The 16708-nt window shown below is 41.3% G+C and overlaps 1 protein-coding gene across 1 annotated transcript in view; it reads right to left on the bottom strand.

The window, feature by feature from the left end:
• The window catches only part of arpc1b (actin related protein 2/3 complex, subunit 1B), a 32916-nt gene that overhangs the window by 8402 nt on the left and 7806 nt on the right, over positions 1–16708 (bottom strand). Inside the window, exons 3-7 of the mRNA XM_043711918.2 lie at positions 7085–7189; positions 5621–5843; positions 3586–3693; positions 1806–2012; positions 330–405 (exon numbers count right to left, since the gene is read on the bottom strand). Coding sequence (XP_043567853.1) covers positions 330–405; positions 1806–2012; positions 3586–3693; positions 5621–5843; positions 7085–7189 — 719 coding nt within the window. The remainder of the gene's footprint in view (positions 1–329; positions 406–1805; positions 2013–3585; positions 3694–5620; positions 5844–7084; positions 7190–16708) is intronic.

Raw genomic sequence — 16708 nt, 5'->3', positions numbered from 1 at the left:
TTACCCAACATAGTAACAAAACAGCTGCATGATAACCCAGCAGCTCGGCGACCTAACCAACTACCTCACCCACAACCCAAGCTACAGATCTTCTCAAAAACCTTAAATAGGAAAAGCAAGAGCCCCAATACCACCACATGGGGGAACGCCAATACAAAAGCTTCCTCCAGCCTGAAAAGTATCCACTGACTATTACTGTTTCCTAGCTGTCAGCCAAGTTTGCAGAGAAGAAATATCCTCCAAACAGCTTGGTCCTTTGTGGCCACAGCAACACTCTGCTACCTTGCAAACAGAGTCTAGTATCTGAGGATTTCTACAAAGTGACTTACTGCTGCGACTAAACTGTTCTCTGTGATAAATGTAACAGTCAGGAGAGGTAGAGATGCTGTGTCAAGGGTAGCAATCCTGTAAACAAAAGAAAATAACTCGGGTCAGTAGCAAACCAAGAAAGAGAATGAAAAAAGTCCCAGGAACCTCTAAACACTACAGAGCTAAATCTCTGAGGCATCACAGCGCAGAACAAGGCCATAAGGCTCAATGAGATACTATTGCAACAGATCCGAACTGTACCCTTTCCCAACACATTAACATTCCAATGGCAAGGCAACTTGAGGCTTACTGTAGATCTCTGCACACAGCTAACTCAGCAGCAAGTTGGGTTGGGACTTGTGTGTATTGCTCAGCTACATAAATAGCAATGTTAGATATGGCAACAGTCATTTAAGAGCAGCAAAGTTTTACCACTAACAATGTGCTTTAGTCATCAATAGGACTGGAAAGGAACACAAGTTAGACTCTCAGCAGCACTTGGTTTCAGGGTGAAAGGCCATATCATGCCTTGGTGAGGAGATCAATGGAGTACCTGAAATCTGAGTCAGCTCCAGGTATCTGCTGCAACTCCACAGACAGTTTTCCCACAACATATGATAAGAATGTGGACTGGCAACCTTGTTGATGTGGACATTAGGCGGGAGTGTAAGACACTGGGAGAACAGCTCAACAGGCAGCATTGGTGGGGAGAGATGAGAAGGGATCTTACTTTCACTGGTTCCATGGAAATTATTTTCCAACTGAACATGACTGGGGCAGCCATCCCTAGGATGCACCCATTGCTGATAAAACAGAGCAAAATCAGCCTGAAACCTGCCCGACTTCGAGAGACATTAACTTCCGGAGGAGCCCTTCAACAGGGTTAAAGAGGAAAGAGTCTGCTTGCCTACCTCAGGCAACTGTCAATGATGCCTGAGAAATGATCCAACTAAATTGCAGATCTCCTGGGGACACAGGAGGTTAATCCCCAGAATTGGTCATTATGTGAGCATTGGATCAGTAACACAGAGACAATGAAGTCTACTTTCTATCCTATAATCAATAAGTATTACATTAATGGAAAGACCAGAATACCCACTGGGAGTGTGTGCATTATCCTGATTGAGTTAGAGAATGGTGCAGAAGCCTTTTAGCATAAAAACATGTACTCTGGAACAAGATCTCTCATTTGGAGATATATGTAGCCGCATGGACCCTACTCAGCAGTCCTGTACACCTTGAACCTCAAAAGGTTTACTATGAATATCTTTTGTCCAATGACCTTTAATCCTATCACAAGTAACCACTATCAACACAAGGCATGAGAGGGGCTCTACACTGGTGTCAGTTTGATGGTAAATAAGACTACTATACTGTCTGAATTTTTTTTTAAAAAGTGTACTTTTTACTTGCAAGATACTACATCCTCAATCACTTTTTTCATGAAAATGTGTTCTCTAACTGTGTTGAATGTCTGAATTAAAATGGAGGCTTACATTGACTTCTTGTTGGCATCGGTGACACACACAGTGCTATCATGGCTGACCCAGACCAAGCGGTTCCCACTGTCTGAGAAACAGACTCCGTGAACCCAGCCTCCAGTTCCACTGGACTCGAACAACAGCTCTCCAAATGGCATCTTTGAACCCCATGGTGTGGGTGACGGTTTCTCCTCAACCTCCTTAATGTAGGCAGAGAAAACCCTAATGATGAGAACAAATTAATGTAGTTAGAATGCTGGCAACGAGGCTACATTCCTACAGCTAGCTACTGCCAAGCACTGTGCATTCTTGAGATTCTATCTGCCCTGGAGCGGTGATAAATCCAATGATTGTGGACTCAGAATCACAAAGTGATATGACACAGAAAGAAGCACTTCGGCCCATAATGCTTGTATTGTTTCTTTTACCTAGCACCAATCTCCTGCCTTTTCCCTATATCCTTGCACATTATTTTATCAATAATAATCCAATGCCCCTCTGGAATGCCTCGATTGAACTTGCTTTCACTACGTTTCCAAGCAATGCCTTCTAGACCCTTACTACTCGCAAAGCAACAAAAGTTTTTCTCATATTACTTTTGCTTTGTTTGTACTCTGGCTCAGCTTTAAGGATGTTGCATTGCAGACTCAATGTGATATTTCAAGTTGTTTGTCTAAAATCCACAGACAGTAATGAAACTCAGTTAAGAGAACAGGGAAGCTTCAGTGCTATTGTTTTTACCTCCCTGAATTCATGGCATATGATCTGTAAGGGACTGGTGAGAGCCTTTAATGGAACTTCACACAGCCGAGATTGACCCTGACATTCAGTAATAGGCTTCAAACTACGAGTAGGTAGCAGCGGCTGATTTTCTTTACCCCAGCACCCTGCTCCAAACAACTGAAATCTATCTTGGCAACTTCAGATGAAACCAGATTAAATCATTGTGACATCGAAATTGGAGATATAGATTTCAATGCACACATCAATTTTAATTTACTTATTCTTTTATGGGATGTTGGCATCACTGGTAAGGCCAGCATTTGTTGCTGCTCCTTCTGTTTTCTTGAACTGAATGGCTTGCTGGGCCATTTCAGAAGGCAGTTAAGAGTCAACCACATTGCTATGGATCTGTAGTCACATGTTGGCCAGACCAAGTAAGGATGACTGATTTCCTTCCATAACAGGCATTAGGGAATCAGGTGGGTTTTTACAACAATCAGTTGACTGTTTCATGATCACACCGATTAGTCCAGACTCTGGATTATTAATCCAGTGACATTACCACTTTCCCTGAGAAATCTTGAATGCAAGAAATCAGGAGAGGGAAACCAGTGAATATAGGAGACAGACAGTAAGTGTGATAAGGACTGGTGATCAAGAACAAAATCAACCTTTCTCATTATTGTATATTGAAAAACAATTTGCTTCTCCTTTTTAACTTCCTGGGTTTCAATAATTTACAACAGTTTTATTCCCTTATCATACACTTGCCTGAGTTTCTAACTGCTTCGTGTCCCAACACAACCACGTCATATTTCTCGTAGAATATAAATTGTATACTCCACTGTAGAATACACACAGCAGAGACACAAGCCTATTCAATTATAACACATGCGATGGGTGTCATGGTAAGTAGCCATTGGACTACTAATCCAGAGACGCTGGGGAAGTGAATTCCTAACAAAGTGAATTTCAATTATAAAATCAAATATTATGCAGACTGAATATTAATTTTTCAAATCTTGCCAAGTACATTTTAAGTGATAAATGCATCAAGTCTTGAGTACATTACCTGCATTTGAAGTCAGAGGATCCAGCAGCCAACAGAACGTTATTGGGATGCCAATCCAGATTCAGCACAGTGGAACGAATGGGTTTCTTGATGTGTTTACAAACCCACCTGTAAAATGCAAGTTGAAATCCTGATGTGATGTGGAACACAGGATCCAGACTTTCTTTAAGTATGTTTCATTCATTCTTTCCTGGGTACACACAGTTTTCGTCTTAATCCAAGATTTAATCTAACAGCAGGCACCAGAAGTGCTATTGTTTTCTACGTTATAAGAATTTTCTTCAGTCCTGGCCGACAGTTGTTCGACAAGGAAAGTGTTCACTTTCCCAGCACCGACACCAAGTACCAAAGTCAAGATTGATCACTAAAATAATACAAAGAACTTTGGATGCTGGAGATCTGAAACACACAAAAACAGAAACTGCTGGAGAAACCCAGCTGGTCTGGCAGCATCTGTGGTGAGAGAAACTGAGTAAATGTTTCAAGTCCAGTGACTCATCTTTAGAACCATCCCGAGGAAGGCTCGCTGGACTTGAAACATTAACTCTCTCCATAAATGCTGCCAGACCTGCTGGGTTTCTCCAGCAACTTGCATATGCCGTGATTGATCACAACACCATTTGCTCTGCAACTTCAAGGTGGTTTAATCCCAAACTCAGAAGAGCCCTTTCTTCGGAAAGAATGTGACGTGTGATATTTTCCCAACTAAGAATTCTTGGAGTTGCTCCAAGTGACATTTGTGTTAATTAAAATCAAGCAACTTCACCCCCCCCCCCCCCCCCCTGAAACTCAGTTCAACCTGCCTAAAGTCATCTGCTGCAGGACCATTAGGAATGGGGGAGTTTTGATTCAGGCTGCAATGTGAATACTGAAAGATTGAAATGCCACCCCAGCTCTCCCAGATGCAAAGATGCCCATTATTTCCTCTCAAAGAGTGTCCATTCTTGGTGCCTGGGCAATGGGCCTGACTACTGAGAGGAGAGCTTCTCCCCCCTCCCCCCCTCCCCTCCACTTTAGCTCATTTAACACCCTCATTAAATCGAGACATTTACAGTTGAATAACCAAGACAGAGGGAGTTTCCACATCACAGTTGAATAATTTCTTAAGTAACACAGGTCCTTGCAATGAAACTTGGAGTGGATAGTTAGGATAATCAAGGTGCACACTTGCACTGCCTAACGGAATTTCAGAAACTCTGTTTTCAGTAGAGAGTACCTGCAGGTAAAGTATAACATTCTGATTCAATTCAAAACATTTGCTTTATATTGTTGCAGCAGCCTGTGCACTGATAGAACAGTAATGTCAACAATAACTTGGTCAGTACCATTTTTACTGAGTCAAATGATTATGGATTGAAGCCTCCTTCCATTCCTACTCAAGAGACTAGAAATAGACCTGTCACTTTAGTGAGGTAGTGAGGCTGTGCTGCGTTTTTGGATGTACCTTCCTTCAGATGAGATACTAAACTACAGGGAACACATAAGATCCCATAACACTACTGAGAGAGCAGATCTCCCCGGACCATATCCCTCAACCAATGAATCTAAGACAATCATTGCTGCTTGTAGGACTTGCTATGCCTAAACTGAAACCATGTTCCTTAGACTATAATTCAAAAATACTCAGTTGTCTCTGCAGTGCTTTGGGACTGACAAGGATCTGAAAGCTCATCAATTGTGCAATATCTGACCTTTCCAACAGCAGACATTGGCTAACCTCTCACTGTTAATGGTTTATTGACGAACAGAAGCAGTTCTGTGCTCTGCATTATTTTGGACAGGTCGTTTTGTTATAACACACATTTCGTCAACACAAATTCGCTGTCATGCAATTGATAAACTGGGGACGCTGTTTCCACAATGTGAACCTTTAAAACGTGTGTTGGGTGTAACACAATTACAGTGCCAACACTTTCACAGTGCTGTCTCTAAAGCACGATTTTTCTATTACATGGGATTGCACATCGCCTTATAGAAGATCTGACTGTAGATGCTCCTTTGGTTGTATTTCATATTACAGTTGCTGCAAACTCACCAATCGTTATCCTGCTCAAAATAGCAGACAGAAATCACTCGTGATCCACTGCCCACCGCAAACTTGTTCTCCTTTGGTGACCACTTCACACAGCGGGCAGCACGGTTGATTCTTAAAATAACAAGAGTAGGCTTCCAAACATTTCCCTTCAGGGTCCAGACATAGGCATTACGGTCAGTGCCACAGGTCACAATTCGATTGCTCTCTGGAGCCCAGCCAATCCCTAATTCAAGAACAACATTATTGGTTTGGATTGATCACAAGATAGAAAGAAAGAATAGATCCTCAAGAGCATCTAGAAGTTCTTAATATACCTGCACCACATGAGAAGTCATCAACAGCAACTAAAACTGACCAAAGCTAGGGATGGTTTGTAGACAGAAATGTAAGAGAATGACTGATAACTCCAGTAAATAATTGAAAAGAAATTGAATAGTTGAACTGAATAGCATGAAGGTACAAGGAGAAACTAGCGAAGTAAATGGAAGAGAAAGGAATGGGTTGACATTTGATCAGGTTTGAGGTAGGTGGCTCCTAAAGAACATAAATAGGAGCACAATCCACTTGGGCTGGAGCAGACTGTCAGTGTCTGATGAGGATGTAGGTGAGTTGGTCTGACACCATTTAGTTCACATTAGGTGCTTCTATCTCACAACTTACTGAAGTTTTTGAATTTTAATACAACTATTGGAGATTCCTAGTCTTGAATGTTATATTGAGGTATATACTGGATTGCAAGGATTTTACTGCATGTACTCACTGCCCATACCTCAGAGTAAGCCTGTGTGTACAGGCTGCATGTGCATCTCAGTTATAATGGAACGTATCTGAGTGTTTACAGTACATTCCTGTCTTGGGGAACCTGAAATATTTTGGATGTATTATACTTGTGTATGTCATGTATGTGATACATTGAACTATATTGTACACCTTACACTGGCATAAGCTTCCTAAAATATATTGGAATATCTCTACAGAATACATTCTATATTGGTGTATAATAGTGTAATCCTGTTACTTATGATATATTCTAGCAGCAATGATTCTAAACTACTGAAGGAAATGATTACAATTGGAACTTAGAATAGCCGAAACGTTGGACAGAGTCCTGTATGGACACTAAACCATTAAATAAAAAGGTATTTTTATTTGCATTAGCTCTTGCTAATATTCAAAAGTACATTGGCTTTGAAAAACCTCAAGGCACATGTGATTGTGTAAGGCACTATATAAATGAAATGTTCTTCCTTCCTTATTTGTGAATGTTATTACAATAATTTATTTGAAAACTATTTTAAATAATTTCAGCTTCATGAAATCCAAAGTCGAGAAGACTGGCCTGTGCTGAGGCTCATCATGGATAAGCCACTAAGCTGTAAGTCTGTTCTGATGCAGGGAGCTTGTATGAACACAGATGTCTTGCACTACCTGACATACAACAGAATGGTGTACAGTGGGTCTCACCTGTCACATGGCCACTGTGTTCCTTCAACTCGTGAATCCTGTTCCACTTGGACCCTTCTTTCTTGTAAATGTGAACCTCATGGTTGTTGGGACAAATAGCAATTTCTGAGGAAGCAAGTCAAAAATAAAAACCATGTGGCAAAATCAAAATAACAATTCAGGAACCATTTTCAGATAAATGTGAAAAACAGGAAGTTAGAAGTGAGAAGAAGGGGTGACATGGTGGCTCAGTGGTTAGCACTGCTGCCTCACAGCGCCAGGAACCCTGGTTCGATTCCAGCCTTGGGCAACTGTCTGTGAAGTTTGCACCATTCTCCCAGTGTCTATGTGGGATTCCTCTGGGTCTCTGGTTTCCTCCCACAGTCCAAAGATGTGTAGGTTGGCCATGCTAAATTGCTAGTGTTCAGGAACATGTAAGTTAGGTGCATTGGTTAGGGGAAATGTAGAGTAATAGACTAGAGAAATGGGTCTAGGTGGGATATTCTTCGGAGAGCCAGTGTGGGCTTGTTGGGCCAAATGGCCTCGTTCCAGACTGTAGGGATTCTAAGAAAATTGTTTTTAACATTAGTGAAAGTTAGCAGAGAAAGGCATAGGGATCACTATCCGAAGTTCAGGGACACGATGAGAAGCCAAATGCTTCCTTAATCCAGAGCTTTCCAAAGTGGGGGGGGGTCAGGATCAACGTGGGATCACAAACTGAAATTTTAGGGTCATGTGCTCCAAGGCACCAACAGCGACCAGGAAGCTCGGAGTTACATCAGTCTTAATCCTGCTCCAACAGGCAGGCTACCTAGACTCTCAAAGATCTCACTGAGGGTCCTGTCAACCTTCAAGCCTTGAAATGGGATTATAGAGAAGAGGTCTGTAAAGCACTGGCTTCATGTATCACAAGGGGGCTGGCTTGCTGAGTGTCATATTTTTAATAGCAATGGGAATGAGGAATGGAAGGTTGTAGGAAGCATGGTAGGGCTAAAGACTTCAGACCTTACTTTGTTGATTTTACTGTATATGTCCAAGCTGTGACCGTGAATAAATTGAACAACGAATGGTTAAACAAAAAAAGCCTAAAGCACAGTGGGCAATATTTCAAGAGAGTGCACAACAGTGAATTCTCTCTACTGGTCACTCCCTCTGGTTAGGTTTCATTGTGTGACCTCTCACCTTCATCTGCAATGTTAACAAATAAAAATGTCTTCAAATAACGCTGAAAACCCACACAATTCACCAATGATTTCTCTCCTGTGTTGCCTGTTGCACTACGATGGGATTACTTTAATTCCAGGAAGTTTGTAAATCCTATCCCTGTGCTGCTTCAAACATTTTAACAAATTTACTGGGCTGAAGAGTACCTAATAAAGTACACATATGCAAGGAAAAAGTATTTACTTCTCAGAAAAATCCTGGATAACAGCAGCTGGTTAGCAGGATATTTTGAAGAGGAAAGGGTTACATGTAACGATAAACGTCCATTTTCTGACATTACTTGAACAGCTAAACAAACTACATGTTTCAAAGGTCTTATGTTTATTCAACATCATTAATGGATCACTAACTACATAGGAAATAAAGCATTCTCTCACTTTTGGCTAAAAGAGGGAATCCATTAACTAAGGGATGTGGAGTTTTGTGCTTCATTTCCTGTTGTTCAATCCACAGTGCACACAGATAAGATTTCACATTCACCCTTAAGAGAAAACGTCGTGTACAAGCACAAAATCTCCTCTTGTCTGATATTTCAACACCAGGCCATGCAACTGAGGATTAATAATTCCATTGGCACGATAGTTATTTTCAGAGATTTTAGATTAGATTACATTACAGTGTGGAAACAGGCCCTTCGGCCCAACAAGTCCACACCGACCTGCCAAAGCACAACCCATCCATACCCCTACATTTACCCCTTACCTAACACTACAGGCAATTTAGTATGGCCAATTCACCTGACCTGCACATCTTTGGACTGTGGGAGGAAACCGGAGCACCCGGAGGAAACCCACGCAGACACGCGGAGAACATGCAAACTCCACACAGTCAGTCGCCTGAGGCAGGAATTGAACCCAGGTCTCTGGCGCTGTGAGGCAACAGTGCTAACCACTGTGCACATATGTCATTGGTGACAATTGGAGAGTATAATTTCACATGAAAGATGGCCTAAATGTGGTTAGCAGCCATTGCCAAGGCTACTGAAAGAGCTAGGGGCTCAGCAGGTGTTAAATAATACAAGCTTGGCCTTTTGGTCGATAGTGTCAGATTCATTTTGCATAAATCATCCTGAAACTGCAAATAAAAGCAGTGACTTTAAAGAGGTGTTGTTCCTAGCTGAGGAGACAAGGTGCAGGTTCGAATGCTCCAACAGCCTTCACAAAAAAGTTACTGCCCTCTGAAATGGCCCAGCAAGCCAATCGGTTCAAGGGCAATTAAGGATGGGCATCAAATGATGGCCTTGCCAGCAACACTCACATCTTGAAATAATCATAAATAAAATACATTCAGCCTGGTGGTTCAGGTTATCTCATCCATTCTATACTCATTTTACATAACATTCATTGATTCCCTATGCCTCGAGGTGTTGTTTACAGAATTTGTGGTTTTGCCTCACCTTACCCAAGTGACAAACTCCTGCCATGTGTCTCCTGATCCTCTCTATCAGCTTTCACCTCTTATTCTGCTCCACTATCACGCTTCCTCCCACTGGGGCTCCTTACCCACATCCCCACCTTGCTGCTTTTCGGTTTTAAAAACACTCTAGAGCATAATTTTTCTCTTTTTTAATGCCTTCAAATTCTCCTTTCCTTCCTGCTGCATTATTGTTCTAATACGATTTCCTCCAAGTCAAAAGGGCCCAATAAATGGAATCTGTTGCTTCCTAGTTTGAATCTCCCTGTTAGTACACTTACTGGAATGCTAAAGCTTGTGCCATAAAACACTGTGCATTGTACAAACTTGCTGAGACAAGAAGTCAGCATTTATAACATGCGTTTCCCCAACATCTGTGAATGTTAACTTGGCCAAGAGCCAAGATGAAAGAATTGGAGTCCAAATACAGTAGTAATGAGCTCAGTTATATCCAGGACCGACATTTCTCTTTTATGAAATGATTGAAGCATGTCTCCACCTTCAGTCCTGGTTTCCAGTTTACGTGGAAAACATTCAAGGCCTCAGAGGCAAGGCAGTGAAGCATGAACCCAAATCAGCCAATCGAGTCAAGAAAACCATAACCTCTCAGCCTCGAATGGAGAGGATCTTAATGAGATAAATACAACAGCAAAATAGACACAGCCAACTGAGAACATGTTCCTGGTTTCAACCTAACTGCATCAAATTGAAACTTCATTTTTACTTCATTATGCAATCTGAATCAGGTAAACAGTTGACCTGTTTATTTATCTAAATTCTGTATTAGTTGTAAATTCGGACTTGTGACCTTAATATTTCTGGTGGCTTGCAGTTATTGGCCAGGCCTGGATGTAGTTTATTCCCTGCAGGATTTCAGTACAAGAGGTACAGCTATTTGACTATTTATCACTAACCTTTCACCTTTTAATAACCAGTGTGTCACACTGAATCAGTCGCTATTCAATAATGCTGTAGAACACTATAAATGTGAACAATGAGTTAGCTATAGGAAACAGAACTGGAAGTTATTATTACTTCCAAATAAGGGCAACTAACCTCAGCACTGAAACAGGAACTTGACTTTGACAAAAGATGAAAGCAATAAGTGAGACTGTTTAGAGAAGTTTTGTCACAAAGAAACGGAAGGTGGGTGGGACTGTATTTGAATGTCAGAATACAGTTTGCATGTGGTTATGGACCAGAACTGTTGCCAGTGCCAAGTGAGTCTCAAAGCAGTGTGTTGGCAGAAATCAACATTATTTTCAGGTGATCTGCTATTTATGCTGGCAACTTAATACTGATTCATTTATTCAAATAAATTGCCTTGAGGGATTTTCCCCCCATTGCTATTAATGCATAGAAAAAATGTTTTTAACTCAAAAGTTATTAAATATTTAGAATAATGCTTTAGGCAGGGTAGTAGAGACTAGAATTTTCTAGATGTAAGGAGAGTCCTGATGTAGAAACATAGAATCTAGGAGTAGATAATTTTGAGCTTGCTGACCCTCTTTCTCAATGCCATATTCCCATTTTCTCCCCATCCCTTTAAAATCTGGAAATTTCTCTCTCTCTCGCTTTCTTGAATAGAATTCAGTGACTTTCACAGATTCACTACCCTTTGAGTGAAGAAATGTTTACTCATCTCAGTCCTAAATGATTTACCTCATCTCCTGAGGCTATAACCCTCTAGTTGAGACTCCTGAACTAGGGGAAACATCCTCTCTGCATTCAGTCTGTCCAGCCCTGTTAGAATATGATTGGACCCAATCAGACCTGTTCGCATCCATCTTCCTTTAGTGAATGCAGGCCTAGTTAAAGCAATCGGTCATCCCCATTACAGCTTAGCAAACCTCACTGAATTCCTTCTGTGGCAAGTATATCCTTTCTTAGATAGGGAGACCAAACCTGCACACAATACTCCAGATCTGGTTTCACCAGAAAACTGTATAACTGCAGTAAAACATCCCCACTTCTGAACTCAAATGCTCTTGCAGTGAAGGCCAATATACTATTTGTCTTCCTAACTGGGAGCTTACCTGGATCCTGAGCCACACGGATGGCCAGGGGTAACCTTCCTATGGGTAGCCACGAGATAGGTCACCGGGCTGACACTGCACATTGTTACCTCAATGTGTCGGTAGTTTAGATTTCGGCCCAACAAGTCCACACAACCCTCCGAAGAGCAACCCGCCCAGACTCATTCCCCTACATTTACCCCTGACTAATGCACCTAACACTATGGGCAATTTATCTTGACTAATTCACCTGACCTGCATATCTTTTGACTGTGGGAGGAAACCGGAGCACCCGGAGGAAACCCATGCAGACACGGGGAGAATTTCTGTGTGGAGTTTGCACAGTCGCCTGAGGCAGGAATTGAACCCGGATCCCTGGCGCTGATGCAGCAGTGCTAACCACTGAGCCACCTTTTTGGAGTCTCAATAATGTCTCCAATAGTCATCACCATTGAGCTCAAGTAGGTATCTCCATTCCAGAGGCACCCTTGGGAGGAAATTTAAAACACTTGCTCCTCTACTGGGGCCACTCAGGCAGGTCCTGCTGATCTGATGTAAAACCTCTCTAGCAGTGAGATTTGCAGTTCTGTAAACGCCCCTCAGTGGACCACCCGATCAATGGTGCAATAGTTTATCTGGACACTGGGGTTACCCATTTTGCCAGCAGACCGGGAAAATGACTGTTAACTTACCCTTTGATTATTCAGAGTGGGTGCAGACCCCACTGAGCAACTAAGTTGCTCCCATGTCTATAAACTAGAGTTTCTGGATTGGCCTTGAACTCATAAATCTTAGGCTTTGATACAAGAGCGCTACCAACTGAGCTTAAGGTTCGTTAACACTTTAGTGCACTGGTAATAAAACTGATGTCAATATTCAGCACTGGCTCTTTAACTTTCTAAATGTCTAAAAAGAATCTGCACCAACTAATTCAGACAGAAAAGCAGCTGAAACAGTACTAGAAAGAATATGTTGAAACAGCCTGCTCTTTCAACTCAACATAATTTACTATTCCTCCTCCTACTAAGGTTTTGACCATGGAAAGTTTATGCAATCCCTATTTAAACAAAGCTTTTCTGTGCAGAGCATTTACAGATGCATTAATCACTGCACTATCTTTTTTTGCAAGCACCTTTAGTGCCCTGTGAACCTAATCAGTTATCCGGCTCACAATATTCAAAGTCCCATCGAGGAATTATGGCTGCAGGGTCTGCTACTTTTAACCAGAGTTTTAGATTTCAGACTCTTCTGGGAGAAAAAAAGAAACTATGAAATAATGACAAGTTACCAAAATGTCATGTCTGTTCAAATGTCCGAGGGATTTATCTACTCAGTCAGGAAAGTAGTAATTGTTTAAGATTTCTTTAATACTCAGTTGGCAAAAGTAACAAGTAGTCAAGGCAGGTAGGAAATTTTGCTAACATCACTGATACAAGGTTAATTAACACTGAAAGTGCAGTGGTAATCAAACTGACACCAATATTCAGTGATGCCTTCTCCACATTCTAATCATTACAACATTTCTGCTCATGGAAGCTTGCTAACTCGTCCAAAGTTACAGTGTCAACTGAACTTCAAAAATATACTTCATTGGCTGTTAAGCCTTTTGAAATATTCTTAAGTGGAGAAAGATACTGTATAAAAGCCACTGCTTTCCTTCTTAAATTAACCAACATTCACCACAGTTCTCAGAGCCATGAGCTTCCCCTCTGCCTGTTTTAACAGGATTGGCCTCATTCCTGATCATGATTGACTTCCACTGACCCCAGCTGGGAAAGTGTGAATCAGGTGAAGCTGGATGACGACAGGAGCGGACCTGGCTGCAGTTTCTATACCTCCACCTGTCCCTCACTGCCTTAATTTACATTCAGCTGAGTTACCAGCAAGTTCCTGCTTTTCTTTTGGTAGTGGTTAACAACCGCATCATGGATACTGCCTTTTGTGTCTTAGAACATATACCAATATATGATCAAAAGGGTTGATACTGAGCTATGAGAGCAGAGGCTTTTATAGCAGCCAAGCTCTGCTCTGAAATGCTCCCTCTAAACCTTGGTGCCTCTCCTTTAAAATGTACTTAAACATTACCTCTGACATAAGCTTGGTCAAAGAGGTAGCATTCAAGGCACATTTTAAAGAATTAGAGCGGCACCAAGGTTTAGAAGGGGCATTTCAGAGCATAACATAGCTGCCATGTGGATCACCTAAAATCATGTGCATGAGTGTGTGTGCGCATGGGTGTGAGAGGGGCTAGGAGTCAGGCATACTGAGATAGAGTCATACAGCATGGAAACAGACCCTTTGGTCCAACTAGTCCACAACAATCTTGTTCCTACTTGTCTGTGTTTGGCCTATATCCCTCCAAACCTTTCCTATTCATGTACTTATCCAAATGCCTCTTAAACGTTGTAACTGTACCTGCATCCACACTTCCTCGGGCAGTTCATTCCACACACTAACCACCCTTTGTGTGAAAAAAGTTCCCTCATGTTCTTTTTAAAATCTTTCTCCTCTCACTTTAAAAGTACGGTCCTTAATTTTGAACACCCCCATTGCAGGGGAAAAACCCCTATATCTCTCATGATTTTGTAAACCTCTATAAAGGTCAGCCCTCAAATTCCTATGCTCCAGTGAAAAAAGTCCCAGTCTGTCCAGCCTAACTGAAACACACTCCATTCCCAGCAACATCCTGGTAAAATCTTTTCTGAGCCCTTTCCAATTTAATAATAATCTTCCTACAGCAGGATGACCAGAAAGTACACAGTATTCCAGAAGAGGCCTCACTAATATTCTGTACAACCTCAGCATGACATCCCAATTCCCATATTCAAAGGTCTAAGCAATGAAGGCAAGCTCTCAGAGAATTGTCAGGCTAAAAGAGGGCAGAGTGCAATTTGAAAACAAGAATAAGAATTGTAGAAAGCAGAGTAGGAAACTGGTGGGAAAAGAAATTTGTTGCTGTCTCAATTTAACACTAAGCCCTTTTCGTCCTGGACAAAGCTTTAACAAGAACAAAAAGAATTCTGTAGCCTCAGCAAAGCAGACTGTGCACAAAACTAGCGGGGAACTTGGTGCAGCTTCCTCTATTCTGACCATGCAGGCCACAAGCTCTGGCCATGCTCTTGTATGTCATCAGTCTGTGGTTTCTGCAGAAACAAAAATTCCCCAACATCCTCTGAATGCCTGCAACTCTACAGGAAGTGAACAACTTGCTGTTTGCAGCAAATGAAGTAATTTTGACCCGTAGGCACAGTTGTAACATAGAAAACAGTCATTAAACTAGATCAAAGTCCCGCAAGTAGCAAAACACCAGCAATTTGTGTTTTGATAACATCTTTAATGTAATGAAATATGCCCAAGGGCTTCAGTTATGCGGACAAGATATGACAATTATGCTACTTAAGGAGGTATTAGGTTAGATGATCAAAACCTTGGTCAATATGTAGACTTTAAGGAGTGTCTGAAAGGAGGAAAGAACCAGAGGTGGAGAGATAGCAGTCCAGAGCTTCGAGTTCAGACCCCAGACCTGCCCACCAATAGTGGATGAATTAAAACTGGAATGCAAAAGCAGCCATTATTCAAAGAGAGCTGATGAGATAAATAACTAATGCTGTTACCTGACAGCTATATCTTCTTGAGAAGTCTACTATGGGATTTTTGATATCTGATTGAGGGAAGAGATGGAACCTTGCTTTACCATTTCATCCAAAGCTTAGCAACTTTAACAACACTGCTCCTCTCTGGACAGCATGGAGGTGCCAGCAAATATCTAATCTTTTAACTATTTATTTATTTTCCTAATTTAAACTATGAAGAACTGTAATATAGGACTTGTAGTTTTTTCTTTATTTCTCTATTTAATCTATTTTAATACCTAATATTTGTAACCGGGTGTAGCCTTCCAGGTTATTGATGTAAAGTTGTGGTTGTGACATTATCATTCAAACACGTTAGTATGTTTGTGTGAAATTCATTTGAGTGCAGTTCTGACAAGATGGTGGTGTTGAGCACAGGCTAGGCTGACATTTTCAGCACTGAACCGTCAGAGGTGCTGCCTTTAGCAGGTGATGTGAAACAAAGCTCTGTCTGTCCTCTCAAGTGGCCCACACCGTTTTTACCAAATGAGACTTTGAAGGTCCCGATGGTGCTCTGGCCAATGTTTATCCCTGAAACAACATCACTAGAACAGACAATACGCTCATTACCTAATTGCTGTTGTGAGAGACCCAGCTGTGTGCAAATTGATAGCTTAGCCTCCTACATTTCAATAAGTAGTACAATTCCAAATGTCCCTAATTGGCTGTAAAGTCCTTCGGAATGCTCTGAGTCCATGAAATGAACTATATACAAGGTCGTTCTTCAATTATTTTCAATGGGATTTCACACAAATGTGCTAATATCTTTACATGCTATGATAGTTCAATGTGACTTCACTTTATGCCATAAAAACACCTTAGGATCAAGCTCAACACAGTCATTGATAATTATTTCATTTAGAGTTCAATAGTCACAACATAACAAAAACAAGCAGCACATGTTTGTGACAGGAGAGAAGCAAGCCTGTGAATCTGCTTGTGTCATTGAGCTACTGAAGAAAGATGGGAGAAAAATAGACAGATAATCTTTGGTTACTGTGTGCCTGAATTGGCTGATATCGCAGTATAGGCACACAAAATGAAACTGCCACACCTCCAGGTTTGGCCTGCAGTCTTCTGGATTTGAAGTTCAATCTGTAGAATTACAGTATTCAACATAATCACGGAGACAATTAGGACATTTAATGTATTATTTTTAATTTAATTGAACGTTTAATTTTGATTAGAGATACAAATATTACAAATGGGGAAAGGGGAGGGGTATTGCTGAACTGGTCTTTTTAAATAGCAATTGGGGGGGGGGGGGGGGAATGTCAATAATCAAATCTTGAAGAATATAACCTTCATACTAATAGGCTGAGAGTGAGGATTTACAAGAACAAAATAAGGTGGGCATAAAA

This window comes from Chiloscyllium plagiosum, unplaced genomic scaffold (genome assembly GCF_037043375.1).
Source record: "Chiloscyllium plagiosum isolate Xiang-an unplaced genomic scaffold, Cpla_swu_hap1 HiC_scaffold_20, whole genome shotgun sequence".
Classification (NCBI taxonomy): Eukaryota; Metazoa; Chordata; class Chondrichthyes; order Orectolobiformes; family Hemiscylliidae; genus Chiloscyllium; species Chiloscyllium plagiosum.
Note: the sequence above shows the minus strand (reverse complement) of the source record. Positions and strands in the feature narration are given on the sequence as shown.